This window comes from Peromyscus eremicus, chromosome 16_21 (assembly GCF_949786415.1).
Source record: "Peromyscus eremicus chromosome 16_21, PerEre_H2_v1, whole genome shotgun sequence".
Taxonomy (NCBI): Eukaryota; Metazoa; Chordata; class Mammalia; order Rodentia; family Cricetidae; genus Peromyscus; species Peromyscus eremicus.
In genome coordinates this window covers 23,628,851-23,656,254 of record NC_081432.1, presented here as the reverse complement: position 1 = coordinate 23,656,254, position 27,404 = coordinate 23,628,851, and the positions used below count along the sequence as shown (strand labels likewise).

At 49.5% G+C, this 27,404-nt stretch overlaps 1 protein-coding gene across 1 annotated transcript; it reads right to left on the bottom strand.

Moving 5' to 3' along the window:
* Window positions 1-8,132: 8,132 nt before the first annotated feature.
* Window positions 8,133-10,886, bottom strand: Fam241b (family with sequence similarity 241 member B). Its single transcript, XM_059282072.1, has 3 exons — window positions 10,787-10,886; window positions 9,655-9,786; window positions 8,133-8,867 (listed from the first exon to the last, which is right to left on the bottom strand). The coding sequence occupies exons 2-3, from the start codon at window positions 9,745-9,747 to the stop codon at window positions 8,598-8,600; spliced, it is 363 nt and encodes a 120-aa protein (XP_059138055.1). The 5' UTR covers window positions 9,748-9,786; window positions 10,787-10,886; the 3' UTR covers window positions 8,133-8,597.
* Window positions 10,887-27,404: the final 16,518 nt, after the last annotated feature.

The window sequence follows — 27,404 nt, the reverse complement described above, 5'->3', positions numbered from 1 at the left end:
ACAGAGACCCTCATGCTGTGTCGTGCAGGAAGGGAAATGGACCACAGGTCCCCGGGAGCCCAGCAAGCTCTCCTGGCCCTCCCTACCGGCCCCCTCCCTCCAGTCCCCCGCCCTTCCCACCAGGATCCTTTATGTTTAGCTGTTCAGCAAATGCCTCTGGGGAGCTGTCACCCCCCTCTGAGCCCCTCCTTCTGTCTGCAGTGGCGCATGTTCCCTCACCCCTGACTGATGTAACTGGCAGAAGAAGGAGAAGAGACTTTAATGAATCTGCCTCCTCCATTCATTATTGTAATGGCTTCAACTTGGGGGACAGGGCCTGCCATGTGCTTAATATGTTTTCATGTCCACAAACACATTCCCTGCTTGGCAGGGAAAGAGGAGGTCTGGTTTAGGTTTGCATTGCGGGGTGATTTATAAAGACACTAGCATACTAGGCGACTCTCCTGCCAAGACTTAGCCTTCTTGCACCCCTACCTCTCCCTTTGGGCTCCTCCAGTCCCTCCATCTCACCTGTTCCCCTTTCCTAGCACCTCTCTTTGGGTTGCGCTTGCTTCCCGATCCCCCTTACGCCTACCTTCTCTTCAAGGGCTCCCCAAGAAAATGGCTGCTGACAGACACTCTCTGGATTGCAATTGATGGCTTTGTGCATCGAGTCGAAGCCCTCAAAGGACATTCTGGGGAGAAAGGAGGAAAAGTGTGACCACTCTGACCCATTTCTCTGCGGCCACCCACCTGGCCAGCCATTGAAGGGGCTTCGTGCACAGTGTGGTACAAACCGTGGCAGAACAAAAATACTGGGGAGAACACTGTGCCCCTCCCTTGGCTAGCAGACTCCTCAGACCCCTGACCCAAGAAACAAGAATGTCCCTGGGAGCTTTATGCTGGGAGAAGGAAAGGCTGGTGTAGCCAGAAGAGGAACCCGGCCCTCAGGAGCAATTGCACACAGTTCTGGCAGCCTGGCAACCCACCCTGCAGAAGAGACGGAAGCAGGAACAAGATGGGCCAGTGATGGGCAGGACCACACACCCTGACCAGGATGCTCAGCTACGCACACCTCTAGGGCTCTGTTTAAACTGAAACATCATGCTATTATTTCAAGTGTGGACTTGGGGGTCATAGGACCTCTTTATCTGTTTCCTTTCAGGGTGGCCGTATTGCATACTCTCCTTTCTCTACTTCGACTGGTACTTGTCTCTGGAATCAGCTTATGGAGGATGAGTGGCCAAGTGTGTAGGTTCTGACCCTAAAACTACAGTAACAGTAAAAGCGGAGACGTTACCAGGGCAACCTTGTTTTAACAAGACATGTTAGGGACATTATGGCTGGGGAATTCCTTTGGAGAGGTGTCCAGGTTTACTGTGATTGAGAAAGAACCATCTGGGCTCCAGGGTTCCTTAAAAAGAAGGTGCTGGAATATAGAAGAAAAACAAACAAACAAACAAAAAACAGTGCCACAAATCACTCCTCAATGAGGTGAGAGTCTCCAAGGCAACCTGCCCAGGGCTGAACACCAGGAGGCAGGAGATGCATGGTCACCATGGAAACCACATCCTAGAAACCCACTGGTATTGGTTGGCCACACTGTGGATGAGGTATTGGGGGTGGAGACAGAACTGCAGGGTCCCTGGAGGTATGGGTGCGGGGATTAAAGAAAGGTGTGGGGGAGAGGGTGGGAGAGAGAAACATGAGAGAAAGAGAAGGGATGGAGAGAGAAAGGTCCAAGCCCTAGACAGTCTCTCTGAAGCTGTGTGAGGCGTGAGGGATGTGACAGGAGCTGGAAGGAGAGAGATGAAGACGCTGTCCATAAAAGGATTAGCAGTTGTAGCTGGGTGCCACCATATGGTCCCTCTTGCTGTATTCCATCTCTCTCAGCCATTCACTCAACCTGAGTAATACTCTATTGATGCTCCACTGATGGCAGACTTCTGAAGGGTTTAGAATCAAAACAACCCCATTTGGTACTCCCAGGTCCTCCTTTGACCCTGGGTGCTCAAGCACAAGGTATAAGCTCATCCCCAAAGCCTGTCTCTGGCCCTAATTACTCTCAGACACCACTTGGCTGGTCCTTTTTTTCCTAGAAACTAAGTAGCAACTGGGTACTTAGCGCCACCTGCTGGTGGTCCCTGGAAGCAAGGCAGCAGTGACTAGAATTAGTCCGCCCCGGCTGGCTGTGTTTCAGACAAATCTATCTCTTCAAACAGGCATTGAGACTAGGACCCATCGCCAATCACCCTTTTGGTGTCCGGGGGGGACCAAATGAGTTCTACCATAGAACAAGCCGCAGAACACAGCCTGTCCACATCATCAATCAGTGGTGTGACCTCAGCCAGCCAATGGCATCTCTGGGCTATAAGGCATGTCCATGACATGGAGTTTGTGTGAAATTCCCCACTGGGGTTTTTGATCGCTTGCACATGAAGCATTAGCCCTGTCCTGGAGAGTTCCATTAAATCTGAGGAGAGATAACACCCCGGAAACACAGTACCCCATCTCTCTCGGCATCTGTGTGATTTAAGGCAACCTGATGCAGAAGGGCCCACCTTCCACGAGCCAAGAGGTGAGAGCTAGGCCCAGCACATACCCCTCTGCAAATGAGCCCTGGCCACAGTCCACTGAGGCCAGCCTGCCCCCGTCTGCTGTCTAGAAGAGCTCAGGGCTCGTAGCCATATGTCAGAGGAGGATAGCTGGGATCCAAAGCTTGCCCTGTGGATACTGGCCTCATCACCCTTGACACAGGGAGGTCTCCACAATGAACAGCCACTCAGAATGCAGGGCTGCCTATGCTTCCTGAGACTGGCCAGTGGTAGACACAGGAGGGCTGGGGGGGGGGGGGTAGACCTTAGTCTGGACAGCCAATTTCACAGCCCAGCTTTCCCACTTGCTCAGTGAAGAGCACCGCCAGGTCCACCTCTCAGGGTCTGTTGGGGATTAAACAGGGTCAGGGTCACACGCTCGATCTTTTCAGGCTGAAGCCTGTTCCGTAGCAACACACTCATCACCATGAACTCAATCTAGAAGATGCTCCAACCTCTTGCCCTATCTAGAGCATGTATACAGCACAATCCTGGCTGTTCCCTCCACCGGTCATTCTACTGAGTGCTTACTGTATGCATGGCATTGTTCTAGACAGCAGGACTAGCATGATGGAGGAGGCGAGTTAGAGGCTATACCCTGTGGAGCTTCTGGTCTAAGAGGGACTCGGGAGATGGACAGATGTCAAACTGAAAGACTCACAGCAAAGCTACCAAAGGAGCATGTGACCAGGAAGGAGTGGACCTGAGTGCTTTGCCTTTCCTCCTTCCTGCTGGTAATGGGGGCTCGATGGCTGGTGTTTTGTAGCTATTCTGGACTGTGAGGCAAAGCTGATGGGTGAGAAGGGCCTTCGCCCCTGGCAACTGCACTGCCCACTCTTGGCTTTTCTGGAGATAGAGGGGACATTTATCCTGTTTTAAGAACTTTGGGTTTTTAGTTGCTTCTTTGTCCTCCAAAAGCTCTGAAGCGCGCGCCTGGAGTTCTTAAGGAGCAGGCCGCCTCCTCATTAGCCAGTAGGAACTTGGGTGGGAGGAGTCTCAGCAGGATTTGGTTGAATTCACTTGAGTGGAAGGGATTAGCAGAAGTCAGAAGGATGACTGAATAAATCCAGTAGAGAAGAATCTGGAGTGACGAGCAGGGAACGATCTTGGAGGCTGACTGTAGACACAGCTAAGAAGACAACAGGTAAACTCATCAGGAAGGATAGGACCGAGAGAAGGGGCTCAAAGCCGGGAGTCTCCACACCAAGGGTTCAAGTCCAGCCCTCAGCTGACCCTGACCATGATGTCACGAGGAGACCTCAGAGTTGGCGACCTGAGGGATCTTGGCCTTGAAATCTACCTCTGACTAGCTAAGATGGCCCAGGCAAAGTCTCTGGCACCTTTGAGTCTTCGTTTACTAAAGGAACAATGGCTATATGTGAAACAATGTGAAAGCAACACCCAACACTCCTCCTGCCCCCCCCCCCGCCCCCGCCCCCGCCCCCCCAACCCCCAACCCCCCCCCCACCCCGTGTGCTATCCAGTCCATGATGACAGTTTCTGGATTTTAGCTACTTTCTCAGAACAAGGTGATTCCCCATGTTCTTGAGCTCCAAAGAACAAGAAAAACACCAGCCCCAGACTGCAGGAGGCTTTTACACAGGCAAACATCTTTGGGTATGTTTGTGAGTGTGCAGATGTGTATGTGCATGGGGCAGAACATGGTGGTAGCCGTACAGAGGATAGCCTCATCCTTTCTCGCCTGCCTGCCCATCTGCCCACCTGCCCGCCTGCCCGCCTGCCTGCCTGCCTGCTGGGTAGTAACCAGATTGGACATTTTTCCTGATTGGTTTTTTATTCCCCCTACCAGAATTTCAAAAGCCAATTGCATTCTCCATATTCCTGGCACAGTCGGCAGCTTTCACTGGATGGAGTGCTTGTGGGCTGTGGTCTGATTCAAACCACTGTGCCACCGTGCCACGTCCCAGAGTCTACTTACACACACACTCCTCACTGGGCCCTGCAACCGCTCTAGAGTTCCATTCCCCTCCGTTCAGACGGGCCAATCGCGACACGGCTGCGTGACTAGCCAGGGGAAGGTCTGCCTGACTCGCCTTGGGAAAAAGACAAGTACTGAGTCACTGGTCCACGTGGTCACACGTGTCACATTCACTAAAGGAAACCACTGGGCACCGGGCCTTTGAGCAAGGCCAGGAGGGCGTGAGAGGGGCTGATGGGCAATTTCTGGGTGGTCTGGGGTGGATTTGGCCACCCCTTCTTACAGAGAACACAGACCTGGAAAGGCACTGAGTGCCCCCACCGGGTCACCTCATGTAACAGCAGAGCTGTGGGCCAGAAATAACCAAGACTATGAAATGCCGCCGAGGGAGGCCATGACTCATCCTCCCCCAGCGGCCCCCAGGCACCCCAGCCTCAGGCTCCCTGATTCAGTGTACTAAGGGCAGCTAGTCGGTATCCTGTAGGTATCCGGTCTGCCTCTCCTAAGCCTCCGTCCCGCCTGTGAAAAGGGAAAGGTCCGATTTTCTTCGGTGAAATGGCAGGCTTATGACTCTTCCTGACATCAGACTCAGACCGGGGTGAGGCCGCAATAAATGAGGATTAGAATGAAACGCTTGCTACCAGGAATCTCCCCGGAAGGAGACCATGCTCCTGCCCAGACTTCCCACCAGGTGGCGCTATGAGACAACCTTCAAAACACAAGTCTACGGAACAAGTCAGTGGCTCTCAGGTGGGTAGTGGGGACCGGTCATGGGTTCAGAGCTAAGAGCCCGAGGCTGGGTAACATTTCATGACTTCTCTTCACCTTAACCTAGATGCTCTCCAGAACGTGACTGCAGAGGAAGCGGGCACAGACACTGACTGTGCAAACCGGATAACCACCACCTACTAAGCTCTGCCGTGGGCATGAACAGGTCAAGCCAACGCGTTTGAGCTTCACAGCTGAAATGGGCCTTGGTGAGAATCTAGCCAAACCCTCCCCCACCACATTAGTTAGTGGTGGAGGGAGGTCCATGGGGAGCAACCGGCAGCCAGGGTGAGGCCCCCTACTGGTGAAGATGAGGTTGCAGCGTCTCAGCAGCTAAGGGGATGATCGCGATTCACCCAGACTATGGCTTTGCAGGTGGTTTCCCTCAGCTTTTGGGGGCACATGGGAGATGTTTCCAGAAAGTTTGGGAAGATTAGAGCCCGGGACTATGTTTAAACCCTTCATTGAGTTACACGCCTCGAGGCAGGCATTTCCACTGTGACTTAACCCAGCTCAGGGTTAGGGCTCCTTTTGTAGTCCTGTGGGGACAGTACCCCCAGGAACAAGTGACTGCTGAGGCCAAAAGGGGGTCACAACTCATCCCATGCTAAAATCCTATAGAATTAAGTTCTTTATTATAAAATCTGTCTGGGATAGATGGCCAAGAAAAGAACTGTGGGCTGGAAACGCATTTAACTTACTGTAGTACAAAAAAAAAAAAAAAAAAAAAAAAAAAAAAAAAAAAAAACCTAAAAATTCAAATAGTTATGCTTGTTTATACTGGCATAAATTCAAAGAAACTGGGCCTGGTGGTGTATGCCTGTAATCTTAGATCCTGGAGAGGTTGAGGCAGGAGGCCAGGAGCCTGGGCTGTACAGAATGAGTTCAAAGCCAGAATGGGCAACTTATGAGAAGTCACAAGAGGACTGTGGATGTAGCTCATACAGTAGAGTCTGAGACTAGCATGTGCAAGGCCCTGGATTCAATCTCCAGAACCACCAAGACACCAATCAATCAATCCATCCATCAATCAATCCATCCATCAATCAATCCATCCATCCATCAATCAATCCATCCATCAATCAAGCCATCAATCAATCAAGCCATCAATCAATCAAGCCATCAATCAATCAATCAATCAGAGAGCCTGTCTGGCATCACATGCCTATAATCCCTGCTACTTGGGAGACTGAGGCAAGAGCACACTCAAGGCCAACCTGGGCTCTATATCGGCACTGGACCACACCACCCACCCTTCAAGGGGCAGGGTGCCTGTGCCTGGGTCGGAGTCAGGTTGTCTTAGCCCCTTCAGAAGCACCAGTGGAGAAGCACAGCAGAACAGGATCAACCAGCCCAGAGCCCAAGGGCACAGACCAGGGCACTTCCAGCCCCAATCTCCTCTGCCCTGTGTCCTCACTGAAGTCAGCATGCAGCTGTCACCAGCTCCTCTGTCCTCCAGCATCCCACCTGGACGTGAGGGTCGCCTGCTGCCTCTGGGGCTCTCATCTGGACCTGAAATCCTGCTCACTTGTCTTCAGTGAGACACTGAGTTCTCTTCCCAGGATGTGGACTCTGGGAAAGGGAACTGAATTTTGAAAGGGAGGCTACATTTCCACAACTGTAAAGCTTCAATGTGTTACACGAGGACTCTAATCCACACCCCAAAAGACATTTCACGTACGGAACAAGTCCCACCACAGATCTGAAAGTGGACCCAAAGCCCCAAAGGAACAAGGTAGCTCAGGGGCCCGGGATGTGGGCCAGGAGTCTGCTGTGGCTGAGGAGATAAGCAGGCATGCCTGCCAGGACAGGAGATATCACTGTGAACAGTTGAGGTCACAATCAGCTGGCAGCCACACTCCTCCTCCACCAAGAAAGTTCATAAGTCTCCCTCCTCGGGCCCAGAAATGAAGACTCAGAACACCTTTGGTAAAGGAGATCCACCCTGACACAAGGCTCCCAGCCCCAGGGGAGCAGTGGACACAGGGATCCAACGAAGTTCTTCTGAACAGGACAGCAGGCCTGAGAAGAGAATGCAACCATCTCTGGCCCGTCCTCCCCAACACTTGGCCACATACAGACACCCCCAGGGACCTAAGAGGGTGAGGTTCCCGAAGGTCTTCAGGCTTCACTGGGGAGGCAGAACCAGGAGGATCTCTGAGTTCGAGACCAGCCTGGTCTATAGAGCAAGTTCCAGGACAGCAGGAGCTACACAGAGAATCCCTGTCTCAACCCCCTTCCCCCCAAAAAAGAGTTCAAGAGCCAAACCCAAGGACTCTCCTCAACCCAACACCCACTGAGGACAGCTCACTATGGGTTTCTGAGCTGCTGGTGGTTGAGCAGCCCCTGGAGAGAACCCCTGAGCAAGAGACCCCAGACATGCACCCCATTCTTTGACTCCTAATGTGTCCCCAGTCATTCTGGCCAAAGGACCACTCCCCAGAAACTGACCCTGGAGTTCAGTGTGTTGGGGTACACAGAGCTTCTTCCCTCAGCACTAGGCAAGGGGTCCAGGCCTGTGCCTCACCTCCCAGCTCCCCATCCTACTGAGAAAACCCTGGAAATCACCAAGGTCAAAGGCCCCTGCCACCTCCTCCCCCACACTAACCCTCCCTACCACTTCTTCAGTTTTCCAGAACACGCAGCTGTGAGGCATTCAGCAGTTTCTCAAAAGAGACTCAAATTTATTTATTGAAAATATCACAATAGCTGGACACGGTACCGCACGCCTATGGTCCCAGCAGTTGGGAGACAGAGGCAGGTGGATCTTTATGAGTTCAAGGCCAACCTGGTCTACATAGTGATTCCAGGCCAGCCAAGGCTACATAATAAGACCCTGTCTCAAAACCACCACCACCCCCAAAAAAGAAAGAGAAATGTCACACTAAAGAAATGTCAGTACCCTTCCTCATACAGAAGAGCAGCTAATAAAAAAAGACACCATTAGAACAAAGGAATGCCGTCAAAGTCTGGACGATGCCTAGCTGCTCTGAGTTCCAGTTCTGCTCCTGGTGGGGGAACTTGTGTTCTGGGAAAATACAACATACTAAGCCTTTCTCACCCTGGGCTTGTACTTCTTAGTGGAGGCCCTGTGCCCCTAAAAGCCTTCCAAGGCAACCAGAGCACTCTGCAGATTTCAGTGATGCTGGCCCCCAGTCCCTCTGCCTCCTGGTTAACACAGTGGGGGAATCCACCCGTGGTCCCATCTCTGATCACACCCTCCAGGCACTCCCAAGCTCCCTCCCCCGTCCCTGCTCTCACACCAAAGCCCAGCTCCCACGCTCATGAACACTCCCACGCTCATGCGTCCCCAGAGGTCACCGCTGGCTCAGGTGGGACACCAAGTAGACAAGGCCCACTAGCAGGAGGCCACGAACCCCAAGCATCATGAGCAAGAAAAGCAGGAGAATGGAGGTCACGGGTTCCACCACATGGTTCCCAAGATGCCACTGGGGGAAGCCCATGTTCACCAGCTGCTGGTTCAGGTCATTGAAGGGAGACTGGGCGGCACCTAGCCTGGCACCTGCCTGCTGCTGGCGGGGTCCAGGGCCCCCTGGAGGTCCACCATGACCTCTGTTGAGAAAGCCCTAGAAGATGAAGACAGACAAGTGAATCCGGAGGAAGCTTACTTGGAATTGAACCACCAGCCAGGAGACTCAGAGGCTGGGTCCCTCCCTCCCCCACAGCCACCCTACCATGGTGCTTCCTTCCTAGGAACAACCAAGCCACAAAATCTCACAGCATAAAGAATCACAACCTGTGGTTCCCTCACCATGCCTGGGACAAGGGGGCCAGGACCAAGAGGAGAGGAAGGATGCACTCCCAGTGGATAACTTTAGATCGGCATCCTCTCCGTAAAATATCCTGCAGCCAATCACTCCTCTCTATTATCCAACCGAACTTCTTGAGAGATGCTGGCCCCAGTGGGGTTTGCAAACCCCACCCAAAGAGAGTGAGCCTGCAGGTATGAGGCCTGGAGAAGGCTCCCTCCCCAGGAGGCAGGAGCCAAACAGAAGTCGGTTCTTACTCTGCTAGACCCTCTGTGGAAAGAATACCAGCTAGCGAACAGCAGTTCTCAACCTGTGGGTCATGACCCATCTGGGAGTCCAAAGACCCTTTCACATGGGTCACCTAAGACCATCAAAAACCACAGATATTACAATATGATTCATAACAGGAGCAAAATGACAGTTATGAAGTAGCAATGGAAATAATTTTACAGTTGGGGGGGTCACTACAACATGAGGAACTGTATTAAAGGGTCGCAGCATTAGGAAGGTTGAGAACCACTGCTATAAGAAGGTGAGAGCCAGCTCGAGACACTTCTGTGAGTTGGGTCCAGCGGCCACCCTTCTCTTTGGGATGGATACCTACCTGCCGAGGACCACTGCTTCTCTGCTGGGTGGTGGTCCTCACTCTGGGGTCATCATCTTGAACTATCTCCCCATTGGCCAAGATCCTCACCATCCTCCTGGGAGCTGTGAATTCCTGCCGGGCTGTGTGTGCCTGCAAAGAGTGCAAAGCCAGCCAGGTGTCACCTCAGAGATCCCATCAGCAATAGCCTTAGGGATCTGTCTTGTCCCTGACCTCCAAGGGCTTGCTGCAGACAACTGAGACCCCGGGGGTGTTTTTCAGCGGTCATAGGGTGACCCCCCCCCTTAGCAAGTGCCTGTCTGGTTGACAAAAAGGAGGTGAAATAAGGCAAGGGGCAAAGAGAAGGGAGGAGAGGGAGGCAGGAAGAAAGGGAGGGAGGAGAGAGAGGGAGGAGAGTCCCAGGAGCCTGCAAGAGGTGCACACCTGTAATCCAACCAACCACTACCAGGACTACAGGAGGTGGAGGCTGGATGATCAAGGGTTAAAGGGCAGTTTGATCTTTGCAGGGTAGCCTCAGCTATGTGAAACCCTACCTCCAAAAAACAGGGAAGGAGGGAAGTACTTTGTATGCCAACTTAAAAAAAAAAAATCGAGGGGGTGAGGGTGCGGTTCTCAGGGCCTGTCAAAAGAGTAAGCGCTAAGGATCTATCCGAGTCCCCTTAGGTCTCCTCCCAGGTAGTAGAATGCAAGCAGCTGGCCACCACGCGGGGAAGGGAGGACCCCCAGCTGCAGAGGACACGCCCCCCACTGCCCCTCGCCTCCAGGGAGCAACCACTGCCCCTTGGCTAAAGGACAAGGCCCAATGCTCGCACCACACGGGGTGCGAGCTGTCGCTGAGGCTCTGGGGCACCCCAGCTCCGCAGCTCCCAAGGGTGACAGCGGGCCGGGCACTGTCAGCCGAGGAGCACCTCGGTGCTCATCTGGACTCTCCACGCGCTGGAGCACCAAGGCAAGGCCGGGCCGGGGGAGGAGCGCGGAGCGGACCCGCAGGATCGCGGTCCCGCAAGGCGTCCCGTGCATTGTCATCCGCAGGCTGGACCACATGCGCTGCCGCAGTATCTCGGCCAAGCGGGGCTCCAGTCCCCGCAGCGGTGGGGAGGGACCCGGACCCGGACCCGGCGCGAACACCCACCTGCGCGCACGGTTCCCGGGGCCTCCACGTCCACGGGCGGCCGCTTCCTCCCACCTGACCTCACAGGAAGCGCGCGCCGCAGGGGCGAGGCCCGGCACGGGGCTCCCTCTGCGGGCTGCCTGGGGAACTGCAGCTGCGGGACAGGAGGAGGGAGGAGGAGGAGGGAGGAGGAGGAGGAGGAGGAGGAGAAGGAGGAGGAGCAGCTTGACGGGGGAGGGAGGGAAGAGGATGAACTCTAGGGAAGATTTGAGAGGGCTGAGAAGGACTGGGATGGGGAGTAGTCAAGGGAGTGTGGGAGAATACATGATGGAGAAGAGGAAAGGGAAGAGAAGCCCAGGATGCGGGATGGAGAGGAGAAGTAGGCACAAGCTGAGGCCACAGGTAGAATCTGTTCAAATATGCCCAGGTGACTCTGCAGTGCCCCTGGAGTGGGACCCAGCCCCGCCCTTCAGGAGTTCCGAGCGCCTTGAGAGGAAGAGGCCTAGATCACAGGACAGGCTCTACCAACTTGCAGTGGACTTCCCGAGGGTGTGTGGGGAGTGTGTGTGTGTGTGTGGGGGTGTCTAGTGTTTGAGACAGGATGGAGAGAGACAGAACCCAGAGACGGCTAAGCCAGTAAAGTCACTTGTTTCCCAGCCTGACGACCTGAGTTGGATCCCTGGAACCCACGTGGAGGAAGGAGGGAATTCACTCCCTGGCAGCTCTCTGACGCTCTTCTGGTAGAAATGCTGAAGAGTATTGCAGCCTCCCAGGGTGGAAATCTAGGCCGAGCGAGCAGCTGGCCGTCACAGGCGTGGGCTCTTTCCCATGGTGTTCTGCTTGAGCGAAGCGGCTATCATCATCTAAGATTAGTTCTGTCTTGCTAAGTATCCTTCCCTAGCTTTCTAGCTGGGAGGAGCAGACTTCCTGATTGGCTTTTACTGTCCGCAAAACCGGCTGCTTCAAGGTCGCTAGCAGCTCCAGATCTGAATCTGAGATCAGATTACAAAGCCGAGGGTCCCTCAGCCAAGAACTGCCATTCCTGGGTCGCAGGGGTCCCCGCCTGCCTGCTCCACCCTAATTTTCAAAGACTTGTTTTTGTTTTACCCTTGATATCCAGGGGTGTTTGTTGTATTTAATAAGTGCATCTACCCCATCTTGCTGGATGCAGATCCTCAAGCTTTGAGTTACAGTAATTAAGACGTTGTGGCTGAGGCACCTGACACAGGAAATGGCAGTGGGTAAATAGCGTTGGAACAACCCTGAAAATCAGGGTCTATGATAAAGTGGAAGTATAGAAAAGTAAGAGCACCCCTTCGTTTTCCCTCCTTTCTGCTTTTAGACAAGGCAGCCCTGGTTGACCGGGAACTTCCCATGTAGACCAGGCTTAGAACTCAGAGATCTGCCTGTTTCTGCCTCCCTGAGATGAAAAGTGTGTGCTGCCATGCCCTGCTAGAAATGTCTTATTAGCAAGTAGTTGTGACAACTAGGTCTCTAGGGGGATTTTATTCCACATGTGTCATAGAACTAATCATGTAAGACAAAAAACAAAAAAAAAAAAAGGCGTCTTTGTAATTTATGTGACTTCAGAGTTCTCCTAACACATTGTTTGTTGGGGAATACTATTCTAAGGTGTGTTACTTTTGTTTATGCTGCATTTGTTTAACTCTCTGAAGCTGTGTTACTGTGCCTGTGTAAAACACCTGATGCTCTAATAAAGAGATGAACCGTCAATAGTGAGGCAGGAGAGAGGATGGCCAGGGCTGGCAGTCAGAGAGAATATATAGGAGAAACCTGGGAGAAAAAGAAGAAAGAGCCAGAGAAGGAAGAGGACTCCACAGGCCAGCCACCCAGCCACCCAGCCACCCAGCCACCCAGCCACCCAGCCACCCAGCCACCCAGCAAGCCACAGAATAAGAGTAAGATTTACAGAAATAAGAGAACGGGAAAAGCCCAAAGGCAAAAGGTAGACGGGATAATTTAAGGACAGCTGGCTAACAACAAGCCAAGCTAAGGCCGGGCATTGATAATTAAGAATAAGCCTCTATGTGTGATTTGTTTGGGAGCTGGGTGGCAGCCCCCCCCCAAAAAAAGCAAAAACAACAACAGTGTCAACTGTAAAGGAAATGATTGATAAACTTTATTACATTGAACTTACATTAATCTTGGATATAGCTCAGTGGTACAGAATTTGCCGGGTATGTACAAGACCCTGGATCTGGTCCTCAGCACTGAGCAGGTAAAGGACATAATAAAATTAAGAATTCCTTTTGGCTGGGTGGTGGTGGTGCACATCTTTAATCCCAGAAATTGGGAGGCAGAGGCAGGCAGATCTCTGTGAGTTCGAGGCCAGCCTGGGCTACAGAGTGAGTTCCAGGAAAGTCTCCAAAGCTATACAGAGAAACCTTGTCTCAAAAAAAAAATTCCTTTTGACCTACTAATCAAGGTACTTTTTTTTTAATTAAAGATAGGGCTTTTCTATGAAGCATACCCTGGCCTTGAATTCAAGATCCTCCTGACTCAGTCTTTGGAGTACTAGGATTACAGTTATTACAGTTAGGATTACTCTACCACCCCTAGCTTAAGCTATTTTTTTAAAAAGTAAGAAAGGCAAACATCATAGAGAGAGGTTTTTGCAATATAGATAGTATGATGGTTAGTTTTAACTGTCACCTTACCACAACCTAGACTCACCCAGGGAAAGAGTCTCATTAAGGAATTATTTAGATCTGGTTGACCAGGATGCATGTCTGTAGAGGATTGTCCTGTTAATTGTCCAAACCCACTGTAAGTGGCACCATTCCCTAGGCCAGACCCTGAGCTGTGTTAAGAGTAAAGAAAGCCAACGTAGGTGCATTGGTTTCTCTCTGCTCTTGACTGGATGTGGTGTGACCACTGCTTAAATTCCTGCATTGACTTACCCTGGACTACGATCTGGAACTGCAAAGCAAATTAACCTTTCCTATAACTCTAAATTATTTTTTAGTTGGAGTATCTTCTCACAGAAATGAAACAAAAACAGATAACCAACAACCATAAGTCTGATATCTGGAAAGTAGAAAGAGTATAGGAATATCTGCAGATGAATAATATAAGCAACCAAGTTAAAACCCAGACAAAAGATGTGGTCAGGCATATTATAAAAGAGGTCTAAATGACCAGTACATTTTCAAACTGTGCTCAGTGTTACAATTGGAACACTATGAGCCATCAGATGGCCTGGGAGCGTAAAGTGTGACCACACCACATCCCGGTGATGCTGGGCTGCACAGAGTGTTCATATGCTGCTGGTGGTGCGTGAATAAATACACACCACTCTGAAAAAACAACAGGAGATTCGGCTAGATTTGTTCCTCTTCTCATCCCTGTGATAATAAAACTGAAGGAGGCAAATTCCGAGAGCCAGGATTTACTTTGGCTCATGGTGGGGAAGGCATGGTGGCTAGGACTTCCTCTTTTGTGATGAGAGCATGCAGCTGCCCCTTCTTATATGGCTCTAACCAGGAAACAAAGAGACAGGTACAGGAAGTGGGGCTTGGATAAAACCCTCAAGGCCCACCCCCAAGTTACCCATTTCCTCCAACTATACCCCATCTTTTAAAGGATCCACAACCTCTCGAAACAGCACCACCCACTGGGGATCAAGTGTTCAAACACTTGAGCCAAGGGGGGACACTTCACATTCAAACCACGACAATCAGCATTCTCTTGTTGGGGTTGTTTGTTTTTTTGAGACAAGGTTTCTCTCTGTAGTCCTGACTATCCTGGAACTCACTCTGTAAACCAGGTTGGCCTTGAACTCACAGAGATCTACCTGCCTCTGCCTCCTGAGCACTGGGATTAAAGCTATCCAAGTAAAATAGGTAAAGGAATTGTACTGGAGTGATGTGACATAATACTGTGAGGTAATAAAGACCGTGGCTGGAGAGATGGGGCTGTCATTAAAAGTGTGCAGTTGGCAAGGACACCGTGGTGACAGAAGTATGTGGGAGAGGGGAGCTGTTCACCTCATAAGCAGACAGGATGCAGAAGGGTAAGGAGGTGACTGGGAAGCCAGTATAAACATCAAAGGAACGTATGTAGGAACCAACTTTCTCTGAATGGCTCTCACTTCCCAAGATAGCTCCAGCTGACACCAAGCGTTCACAGTATGAGCCTGTGAGACATGCTATATTCAAAATGCAACAGATATTTTAAAACATCTTTTAGAAAGATTTATGCTACTTATGCATAGGGGTGTGTGTGTATGTTTATGTGTGTGTGTGTGTGTGTGTGTGTGTGTGTGTGTGTGTGTGTGTGCACGCGTGTGCAGTTGCCCACATAGGCCAGAAGAGGGCATCAGATTCTGCAGAGCTGGCGTTATAGGCATTTGTGAATTTCTCAGTGAGGGTGCAGAGAACTGAGCTCTGGTCCTCTGCAAGAGCAACAAGCTCTTAACCACTGAGCCAGCTCTCCAACTCCAGCCAAAGCTTTGGTGGTTTTGTTTTTGTTTTTAAACCAAAGAAATTAGCCAAGCAGTGGTGGCTCACACTTTAATCCCAGCACTCCGGAGGCAGAGGCAGGTGGATCTCTGTGAGTTCAAGGCCAGCCTGGTCTACAGAGTGAGATCCAGGACAGGCACCAAAGCTACATAGAGAAACCCTGTCTGGAAAACAAACAAACAAACAACAACAAAGAAATTATTACAAAATTGTAGGGGTGAGCTCTAGGCAAGAAGGTGGGGTGACACTGGCAAGAAACTTACATATGACAGGCAGGGCTCAATTCCTTGGCCTGCTTAGTGGTCCATGGACATTCCCTTTGTAGTAACCTGCTAGCCTGCATGGGAAAGAGGAAGAGAAGGACCAGGGAAGTGCTCAGATGGCTCTGTTCTCCCTCTGTAGTGGCTTGGACAGGGTGGACAGCTTCGGGAGCCAGGGAGCTTAGATTTGCATTTTCCGACTTCTCCGCCTATTTGCTGGTTGACCTTGTGTGGTTCCCTTACTTCATCTTGTAAGCCCCTCTGTAAAAGAGGGACAGCGTGACCTCTGTGAAGATTGGTAACTCCCAGCATGTTAGAAGCAGGGTTATATAAGTGTTAAATAAGTTCAAATTTGTGGATTTATTCCACCTAGAAGTCTCTTAAACTCTGTGCTGTGCCAGCCCTCCGGGAGCCTTCACAGGCAGTAAACTTGACCCCAGGGCACAACTCCCAGAACGGAGGCTACTTCCTACAGTCTGTGCGGCCCTTTATTGCACACTTTGCCACTGACGTTCAGTTAGATTGGGGCTTGGACTAACCCCCACCCTCCAATCTCACAGAGTCCCAGAGCCATTGGGACTAAGGGCCAGGAAGTCCAGAAGGCCCTCATTGGCTGCTTGCTTCTGTAGCTAGGCCTGACCTGCCCCAGGAGCAAAGGCAGCCCCCTTTCCTACTCCAGGACTCAAAAGAATAAACAGAGACATGAACTCAAGTTCCCAGGAAAAAAGTCACGTCTATGTTAAAGACTCGACCAGTTTGATTGAATCATTAGAACTTTGTGATCGTTGGGAGTTGGAATGTTATAGATCCAGAGCCAAATTATCTTGGGCAATCTTTAGTCCCCCTTAATAGCTACTCATTGCCCATCTCCACATCTGAACTAACATCCCTGTAGGTATCAAGTAATACCTTTAGGAATGTATTAACAAGCTGCTTGCTTCCACCCACCCAAAAGCTGAGATGCCATAAGGTTGCATTGAAACCTATAACAGAGATTGCCCCGCTTTACAGTAACCCCTGATGTTTCCACCAATGTATTCGGGAAATCCCTTGATTTATGACTTTTTGTTGTTGTTGTTCTATAACTGTAAAAACTTGCAACATGTTCTTTGGGACAACCTGAATCCATGTTCCCAGGCTGCGGTCACTCATAGTGGTTCAAGGGTGAAGTCTCTTCTTCCCTTAGAGTGAGAGCTGTGTGTTGTGTGTTCTCTGTGAGAGAAGACGGGCCAGGAGGTGGCAAAAACCAGCCTTTCATCTGTCCTCCCTCAGAGGAAGAGGCAGAAACAGAAGGGTGGGGGTGGGGTGATCGAGAAAGCAACTGATGGCAGAGAATAGGCTTGCCCAGCCAAGAGCTCTTTGTGGGGTCTTAATTAAGCTCAGAGGCTCCATTGTTCCTTTTCAGGATGAAACATATGTTCAGGGCCTGGCTGAGGTTTGGGACTGGAATTTCAATGGTGCTTGGCCCCATGGCCTACCAGGGGAGGAGGGGGGAGTGGGAAGACACACTGTCCCAAGCTATATGAGGGTCAACAGCATCCCCAGTCCCGTGTCTCACCTTCTACCAGAGGTGGCAATAAACAGGTTGGTGTGGACACATGCAGTGTGACCTTCAGTGGGCCTCAGTTACCAACTGTGCGCCATTCAGATGAAGCTGAGAAACTCGTCCCCAGGATCGCCACCCTCTGACAGAAGCTGTCTAACGGTCAGATGGCCATTTGAAGGGATTTGGAGAAACCACGTCAGGAGTTGGACACACGGTCCTTGAAGTGTGAGGAATGCTGGTGTTGTGTCTCCTGACAGAACCAACTCCCTCCACTTGGGAAACGAGACTCTGAGCCAACGGAGCCTAAAATTGCTGAAACAGGAAGTGAAAACTTTGCTACTGGGTCACTAGGAGTGCATTCTGCCGTTCCGGTTTCCACCTCTTGACTCCTGGCTGTGGGAAAAGCGGTACCACATACTGGACTCTGATTGACAGTATACCTGCCTCCTGGAGCACACTGCCCCAGCCTTGCAGGCGGTTGTCACCTAATTGGTTCTGTGTCTATGTCTTTTAAAGTTCATCCCTTCAAGCTAGATGCTTCAGGACAGTGGCAGACATGCTGAGACCAGTGGACTCTGAGTACGGGCCTACTGTTCCACTTCTCTGTTGGTGAAGTGAGTTCCTTGGTCCGAAGCAATGTTCTGTGGGTTACCATAACCATGGATAAGGCATTCTATAAGTCCTCAGATGGTGCTATAGGTAGAAGCATTGCATGCACAAAAGTCAAGTCCATAGCCAGAGGATGTATCAACTCCAGTAAGGTCAGTGTTGTTCTATCTATGAAGAAGTGGTCCAATGTAGTCAACCTGCCACCTGGTCACTGACTGGGTCACATACCCCAGAGAATGATGCCACTCAGGGTCGCTCTCTGGTGCTGGCGCTCAGCAGCACTGTGACCAGGTCAGCCTTGGTGAGTGGAAGTCAGGTTGCTGAGTGGGTGCCCGCCATCCCTTCACTGTGAATACATTGTTCATAGGCACACTGAGTAGTCAATGAAGTGGGAAGAAAACCATCCGCATGGCAGGCCATCCTACTACCCACTCAGTTATAAAGGTTTCTCTCTGCTGATGTCATCTCTTCCCCTGCCTCCCCCACACAAAAAAAGCAGGATGTTGTTGTTGTTTTTGCAAGGTTTCTTATACACATTTGTCAAGGAAAATATTTTTTATGTTTAAGTTCCTCCATTGATCATCCGCAATACAAACCAAGCCAATCTCCACAGAGAGACTGACTCCTCTATGTCCTGGCAGACTGGAGATGGAACAGGCCACCCTGAGGTCACCTCTGTCTGTACATGAGACACAAATACCCTTGCCCCTTGCCCACTGGAAGAATTCTAGCCACATTCTTTGCCATCAGTTTCCCAATCATGCTCCTTCCAAGTCCCTGACCTTTGAGAAAGACTGCTAGCTACAGTCTATAAATCAGTCATGTTCCTTCCAAGTCCCTCACCATTGAGAAAGACCACTAGCTACAGTCTATGAAGCAGTGTATAGTCACCCACCTGGGCATTTTTTTCTTTCCAAACATAATGTACAAGTAGGTGTACTGCCTCAAGTTCCGCCCATTCTGAATTCATTTGCCTTCACCAATACCCTTCCAGATGTCCCCAAAGAGGGCTCTAATGCTACAAGTATCCATTCTCCATAGTGTTTACAAACATCCAGAACTATCTTTAAGACACAGTCTTCTCTTCCTGTCACCAAGTTACCACGAGGCCATAGGTGCATGCTGGTGGATGGAAAGTATTTTAGCAGGACCAGGCACTGTGGATATTTGGGCCACTTCTTCATGTAACTTTCTTGTGCCTTCAGGATCTTCTCAGGCCCAGTTAGGTTCATACCACTTGTATTTGCTCAGGGTTGCGAATGTGTACACCCCACTTACTAGCTTCATGGGTCAGCTAACACCTGGCTCATGGTGGACCATTCGGGTCACATGTCAAACATGTTCCAGTTTGCTTTCTATTTCTGTGATAAAAACATTCTGACCAAAAGCAACTTTGGTAAAAAAGGATTCATTTGGCTTATACTTCTGTGCCATGGTCCATCATTGAGAAAAGTCAAGGTAGGAACTCAAGCCAGGAACCTGGCAGAAACTGAAGCAGAAGCCATGAAGGAATGCTGCCTACTGGCTTGCTCCCCCATTGCTTACTGATCCTGGATTACCCAACCGTGAACCACCTACCCAGATGTGGTACCACCCAAAGATGGTGGATGCTCCACATTAATCATGAAACAGGAAAATATCCCACAGACTGACCTACCAGTCAATCTGATGGAAGCATTTTCTTAATTAAGATTTCTTCATCCCAGATGACCCTAGTGTGTGCCAAGTTGGAAAAAAAAAAAAAAAAAAACCTAACCAGAATACATGGTAACTTGGCAGCTAATGGGCAAATGTTGAATTTCCATTAAGGACCACTCTCCCAAAGGGAGAGAGAGCTGTCCATCTGCAGACACTCCAAAAGCCCTGGGTCTCTGTTGTGACTCACCTGAAGGTGCCTGCTGAAGGCTCCACACAGCATCCCCATCTGCCACTGAGAATTTGAGGACTTTCAGGTTTGCTAGACCACATAACCCAAGAAGCAGGCCAGTGTGCATAGCATTCTGGACCTGTTCTAGGCCCCACTCATTGGGAATATGGTCTGGAGTAACACAGCCTCCATAGTCCACACAGGCCAATGAAACATGTCTTTCTTGGTAGTGTATCCACAGAAGGACTATCTCTTCATATCCTATCCCCTGGACTTTTAGAATGTCTAGTAGGGTCTCTTACTTAGAATTTATTCCCCATCCTCCAACATGCAAATGCTTTACCAACTCCAAAGTGGCTGATACTGCCTGTTCATGGTCCAGTTGGCATAATGCCATCAATGGAACGGACCAGTGTGGTACCTTGTGGAAGAGACAGGTGATTAAGATCCCTGTGAACTAAGTTATAGCCCAGGGCTGGAGAGTTAATACAGCCCAGAGATGGAACTGTAAAGGTGTATTGCTGAACTTGCCAGATGAAAGCAAATTGCTTCTAATGGTCCTTCCAAACACACTTGCAGGAAAAGCCATTCACTATCAGGAGTGTGTTGACCTTCTCAAGCAGAGAGCCCTCAGCAGGTACAACAGATGCAACTGGAGTCATCACTTGGCTGTGCTTGTGATAACCAAAAGTCACAGGCCAAATGCGGGAGTTAAAGGAGATGTGATGCATTTTTCAAGTCCTTGATGGTCTCTCCAAAGAACGAGCTATTGTTCTCCATTCACTATTTCCCAGGTAATTGAAATAGCTTAGTTTAGCCTATATCTCCTCCAACTCCCTGCAAGACCATTTGCTCCACAGGTCATGGAACCAGTATGGGAATGTTGCAAACTCTTAAGAACATCTGTTCCAATTATACATTCTGAACTGGGAAAATACCTGTCTTAGTTAGATCTTCTATTGCTGTGAAGAGACACCAAGACCATAGCAACTCTTGTTGATTTTTTGTTTGTTTGTTTGGTTGGTTTTCGTTTTTCAAGACAGGGTTTCTCTGTGTAGTTTTGGTGCCTGTCCTAGATCTCGCTCTGTAGACCAGGCTGGCCTTGAACTCACAGAGATCCTCTTGGCTCTGCCTCCCGAGTGCTGGGATTAAAGGCGTGCGCCAACACGGCCCGGCTGACTATAGTGACGCTCATAAAGAAAACGTTTAATTGGAGTGGCTCACGTGCAATTTCAGAGGTTCAGTCCATTGTCGTCACGACAGCAAACATGGCAGCGTGCAGGCAGATGTGGTGCTGGGGTCATAGCTGAGAGACCTACATCATGCAGGCAACAGGAAGTCAACTGAGACACTGGGCGGTATCCTGAGCATAGGAAACCTCAAAGCCCGCCCCCACAGTGACACACTTCCTCCAACAAGGCCACACCTACTCCAACAAAGCCACACCTCCCAATAGTGCCACTCCCTATAAAATTATGGGGGCCAATGACATTCAAACTACCACACTAACCACAGGATGAATCTGGGGTCCCATCGGCATCAGACCTCGGCTAACACACTATTCATCACCTAATCTCCATAAGTCTCTATTTCAATTGAAGGGCCACAATGCTGCTTGGAAGCTTGCAAGATCAACATCAATGCAAAGCAGCTAGCATCCAGAAAGGCCCCAAAGGTTTGATTCTTGTGCTGGGATTTCACCACCACCCCCACCCGCCCCGCCCCATGTTCAAGGCTGAGGTCCCCTTGGGGAAGGATGGGAGAAAGATGAGCAGTAGAACTTGTTGGTGATGTACAACTTGGTCCTTCTTCAGCAGGGCCTGCCCTTCCCTTCGTTCAAGGAGCTCTGGGTCTAGGGAACAATCCGAGTCCTGGAATTGTTGAGGGGCCATAATTCTCTTTTGCTATGAGTCAGTAGCCTCTATTCACTAGCACTGGAATGTGTCTGCCCATACAGATGGAATGAGAATTTGGTAGGCTTCCTATTCCCTTCTGGGGACGCCATGATTAATTAGCCATTTCTGATCATTGCTTTGCCCTCTGCTCCACTGAACAACTGAGGGCTGCCACTTGGTCCCTGCCACTCTGGAATTTGGTTATACCATTTACAGTTCCCAAATGAATGACCGTGGCTCCCACTGTAAGGCCTGGCCCACAGAGAAGAGCGCAAGCCACCCTCCAAGGATGTAGGTGCTTCCTTAGGAAGTCTGTCTCTTACAGTAGCCGCACAGGACACAAATACCTCTGCTTCTGTGCCCCACAGAACATTGTGGAAGAGCTGGTAAAAGGACTGTAAGGGCCAGAGAATGGAGACTTGAAATGCTAAGAAATGCTGACCTCTGGGCATGGCCACCACAGTCGTCAACACACAGTAGCTGTGGCTACTGCACAAGAGATGTGTACACACACACACACACACACACACACACCAAACAAACAAACAAATAAATACTTTAAAATTTTAAATACATTTTAAACTGTTTAAAATCAAACCAACTAACCCAAAGTAGTATTATAAGTATTGGTGTGTCTTCTGGGTACCCTGTGATGGAGGAGATCCTTTAAAAGTAAATCCACACCAGCATCCCCATCTCTTTGAGCCTTTTTTTTTTTTTTTTGCTCTTTTTTGGTTTGTTTGTTTGTTTGTTTTTTAGAGACAGAGTCTCACTATGAAATCCTAGCTGACCTGGAATTCAATATGTAGACCAGGCTAGCCTTGAACTCATAGAGATCCACTTGCCTCTGCCTCTTGAGTGCTTGGATTAAAGGTGTGCACCACCACATCAGGCCCATAGTTGGCCACTTATTGCTACATATTGCTGTCAACCACATCAACTGTTGGCACCTCCTCCTCTTCCTCCTTCTCCCCCTCCTCCTCTTCCTTATTAACTCTGTGAGCTACTACTTTCTGCCTGATGGCCCGGGTGTCCATAAACATGGCCTAATCTGACTTGATATTCCTTTCACTATTACCCCGCACTCTTAAAATCCATTCCCATACAAGCTCCTCAGACCTCTCTTGCACAGTGAGGAAGCCCCATGTGTTCTTCAGGAGTCCGGTGAAGCTCACCCCTATAAACCTGGGGAAACTTGAGTCAGATCTGGAGGCAAAATGAGTGTAAGTGTGGGGCCCCAGGGAACCGGGATTGCCTCACCTCAGACCTGTATTGGGGAACATGACTGTTTCTATAAGCAATTCAAGACTAGTTCTTCTCAGTACAGCCCAGGAGGCCAGCACCTCAGGGGGTGTGGTAGGGATGTGGCCACTGCCAAGTGATGAGGTTACTTCCTCCAGCAGAATAAACCCATCAGAATTGAGGGATTCAGAGGGCCAGGGAGATGGTTCAACAGGTAAAGGGGCTTGCTACAAAAGCCTGGCGACCTGAGTTTGATCCCTGGAACTCACACAAAGGTGAATGGACAGAGCCAACTCACCAAAGCTGCCCTCTGACCTCCAGACACTCTTCCTGGCATGCATGCCCCCACGCACAAATAAGTAAATAAACGAAATTTCGGAGTTCAATGTCCTCTGCCTCACCAGCATCCTCACACAAATTGCTACCCTATCACTAGATCCCATCCTTTCCAATCAGTGACCCCACTTTAGCTGCCAGCACACTTCAGGATGAGACTTAAGCATTCATCGTTCTCTGGTTATTCAGCAACTTTGGCCCTGTGACTACATGGGCCCTACTTTGCCCTTCCGGGGATAAAACATTACACAGAGTCACGGTTCCACTTCCGCCTTCCAAGTCTTATTCATGCAACACACATGCTATGGTGCGTGCTAACAAGTTCCGCCATGAGTGCATGGTGGTAGCATGGTGACGAGTTTGACAGAGTCTAGACTCCCTGGGGAGGTGGCCTCTGGGTGTCCTGTGAGGCGTTATCATCTTTGATTGTGTTAATTGATATGGGAGGTCCCATCTTCATTGTGGACAGTACCATTCCCTGGGTGAGTCCCGGACTATATATGGAGAAAGTGAGCGTTAGCCCTTCGCTGGTCCCTCTCGGGTTCCTGCTTGGGTGATGTGACAGCTGCTTCAAGCTGCCTGCTGCCTTGACTCCCCTACCATGATGGACGGTACCAACCATGATGGACGGTACCAACCATGACGGAGAAGAGACCCTTTCTCCTTTCATCAGCTCTTCTCGAGGTATTTTTTTTTCCTATCACAGCGACAGGAGAGGTAGCTAAGATCACTGGTAGATTGGAGCCTTCTGCCAGTCAAGAGGAGAAAGGGTTTATTTCCACGTGCTATTTCCAAGAAAATACTCTGACCAGAAAAGAAACTGAGACAGGGAAGGATTATAGAAAACAGTCCACTTTACTTTAACCCAAGACTAATCACACTGGACTGGGACCCTCGGGGATTCTGAGTGAAGAAATGAATTAAGCCCTTCACTTGTCTGTCCTATATGGGTTTTATTTCAGGAACCCACTATTCTCCCACATCCATTGCAACAGGCAATGTTTTTTGTCACCTTGCACATGAACTCTCCAATGGGCTAGCTCCGTCCATGCTCTCAGAGCTCTATATGCTGAGGGGGAAAAAAAAAAGCCAGTCTGAAGAAATGCCTTTACATGGCCATTATTTCCACAGGGAAAGAAAAGGAGCAGAAGGTACGGACTCCCTACCCCAACAGATGCGCAGATGTTCTGTGTATTTCATGACAGGTGTGGGTTCCTGTGCTGTTTTAAGAACTAGGATGGAGAGGTCCCATGGAACCTTTCCCCAGTGGCTTCCAGCAGAGGCATTGCCCCAGGCTATAGTACAGCCTCACACCAGGTAAGGGACTGGGGCACAGTCAGTTTTCAGAACACCGCAGACCCCACAAGGACTGTTCACACTACCTTTTTGTAGCCATAGCTTGATCCTTGTTGACAACTATTCTGTATTTCTATCATTTCGTCAGTTCAAGCATCTCGTAGAGCTGGCCAGGTGGCTCATGGGTTAGCACTTGCCACACAAGTTCAGTCCCTGGAACCGACATTTTAAAAAGCCAGCAGCAGTGGTGTGCCTCTGTAATCCCAGACTCACACTCCTAGGGCAAGAAGGGAGGCTGCAACAGGAGCATTGCCTGGAGCTTAGGGGCCAACTAGCCTGGAGTTTGCAGGCTGTATAAACAAGAGACAATCTGCCTCGAAAAATAACTTGCTCTCTTAGGTATTTATCGTGGCAGTGAAAAAACTGGGGGATGACACTATTCAGCCATAACTCAAAGTATAAAGTGGATATCTAGAAGTCCACACTAACATAAATGACCAACTCTATAAGCAAATAGAAAGATGGACATTTTCCTATATTGAAGAATTCCAAGTAATTACATAGACATTTGTTCTTTCAAGTGGGACCTAATTCTCTGCTCTTTAAGTGTGGTTGGCGCTTAGTGACATTAATATATATGTATATATGTGTAAACATACATACTTCTTTTTGAGACAGGGTCTCTCTATGTAGTCTTGGCTGTCCTGGAACTCCATATGTAGACCAGGCTGGCACTAAACTCACAGAGACCTTCCTGTCTCTGCCTCCCAAAGGCATGTGCCATCATATTGAGAAAAAAAAAAAATTCACATAGGATCTCTTGTGGCCCAGGTTGGTCTCTAACTCACTATGGAGCAGAGGACAACCTTGAACTTGAACTTCTGATCTTCTTACCCCCACCTTCAGAGTGCTGGCATGTAAACATGTACCACCATGTTTGGTTTTACATGGGGATTGAACTCAGGGCTTCACGCATGCCAAGCAGGTGCTCTAGCAATGGAGCCACACTCTCAGCTCCTGGGGCAATGTTTCTAAAGATTATAATATGGAAAGGAAAAGAATGGACAAGCATTGTACAGCAGAGAACCCATGAGACAGAAGAAGAAGTACATCATCAGTAACAAGGCAGTCAGAGCTATAGCAATACTCATGGTTCAAACTCTACATGGGGTTGGAGATGGCTCAGCAGTTAAGAGTACCTAATGCCCCATCAGACCCTAGCACTCACATCAGGCATCTCACAAATGCCTGTAACTCCAGCTCCAAGGGATCCAATACCCCCTTCTGGTCTCTGTAGTTACCTGCACACAAATAGACACACACACACACACACACACACACACACACACACGCACGCACGCACGCACGTGCATGTGTGCTAAAATAACTCTTTTTAAAAACCCTCTCAGTGAATTAGAAATTGAAAGAACTTTCTCTAAGGATGAAGTCCTTCTATGAAAATCACAGTTGACATCATATTTTTTGTGGAGAGAAAAGAGCATGCAAGGGAAGTAAAAATACCTCATTAATAAATGCCCTGTGGGAAGTGCCATGTTAGAGAGAGGGGAAATGGAGAACGTAAGCATAAATGCTGAGTTCTTGACATGTCTTACGACACTTGGTATATCACAGGCATGTGTCTGTGGGCTGAAATTTTTCAGGAAAGGGCTGGTACAGGCTACAGTTTTCTCAGGCTGAGGACTGCAGTAATGAATGCCACCTATAACCTGGAATGCTTTATATATAGATATAGATATAGAATAGATATACTATAGATGTAGATATAGCTAGATGTGTGTTATCATGCACTTGTGAGTGTGTGTGTATGTGTGTGTGTGTGTGTGTGTGTGTGTGTGTGTGTGTGTGCATGCACACATAGACCCAAGGCTCTTGTCAGGAGGAGTCTTCTCCAATTGCCCTTCACCTTATATATTGAGACAGGGTTTCCCAATCGAACCCAGAGCTCTCGATGTAGCTAGGCTGGCTAGCCAGCTTGTTCTACAGATCCCTTGTCTCTGCCTTCTAAGGACTGAAATTATAAGCAAGCCACCATATGCACCAGAATTATGTCCTGATGATCCAGTAAGTGGTCTTCACGCTTACTGCTTGCCTGGCAAATGGCTTAGCCACTGAGGAATTTCCCCAGACCTCAAAGGGTTATTATGGTGGGTAAGTAAGTGTCCCTTAGCTGTGTCCATCCTGTTTAGAAGATGACTTCCCAATGTGCAGTCTATATAACTGAATAGTTATTCTAACTCTGTGCCCATTAAGTCATGGAAGGAGATAGGACTTCGAATGGTCATCCTATCTATTTCCCTCCTCTTAGGAGACCACACGGCCATTTCAAGCTGGAGAATATGTCTTTACAGGCAAGATTCTACCCCTGTGCAGAGGCCCCTCACCATCTTTGTCTGCTGGGGTAGCATGGTTGGCAAGAGCCTTGGTCCCTGCTTTTTCTTTGTTTTTTGTTTGTTTGTTTGTTTGTTTTTTTGTTTTTTGGTTTTTTTGTTTGTTTGTTTTTCGAGACAGGGTTTCTCTGTGTAGCTTTGTGCCTTTCCTGGGACTCACTTGGTAGTCCAGGCTGGCCTCGAACTCACAGAGATCCGCCTGGCTCTGCCTCCCAAGTGCTGGGATTAAAGGCGTGCGCCACCACCGCCCGGCGGTCCCTGCTTTTTCTAAGTCACTGTCCTTAGATCTAATCTCTGAAGCCTTGGAGAATAGTTAGCCACCATCTTCTCACAGTGACCCTTCATCAACTCTTACAGGACAGAGGGAATATGGAACCAATTGACCCAAGGCACTGTAGATGTAACCAACCTTCTTATTAAATAAGAAACACAGAACCAATGCAAAGAAGAAAGTCAAGAGGTCAGAGCTAAGAGCTAAAACCTTACCCTTCCTCCTGCAGTGGTCCTACCTCTCCGAACCAGAACTACCCCTGTGTTAAAGTCTTTATATAGAGTTCCTGTTCTACCTTCTCATTGGTTGTAAACCCAACCACATGACCACCTCGTCATGGCCTGTCTGTATAGGCCTCCAGGTTTTCCATGCTTGGTATTGAGATTAAAGGCATGTGTCTCCAATACTGGCTGTATCCCTGAACATAC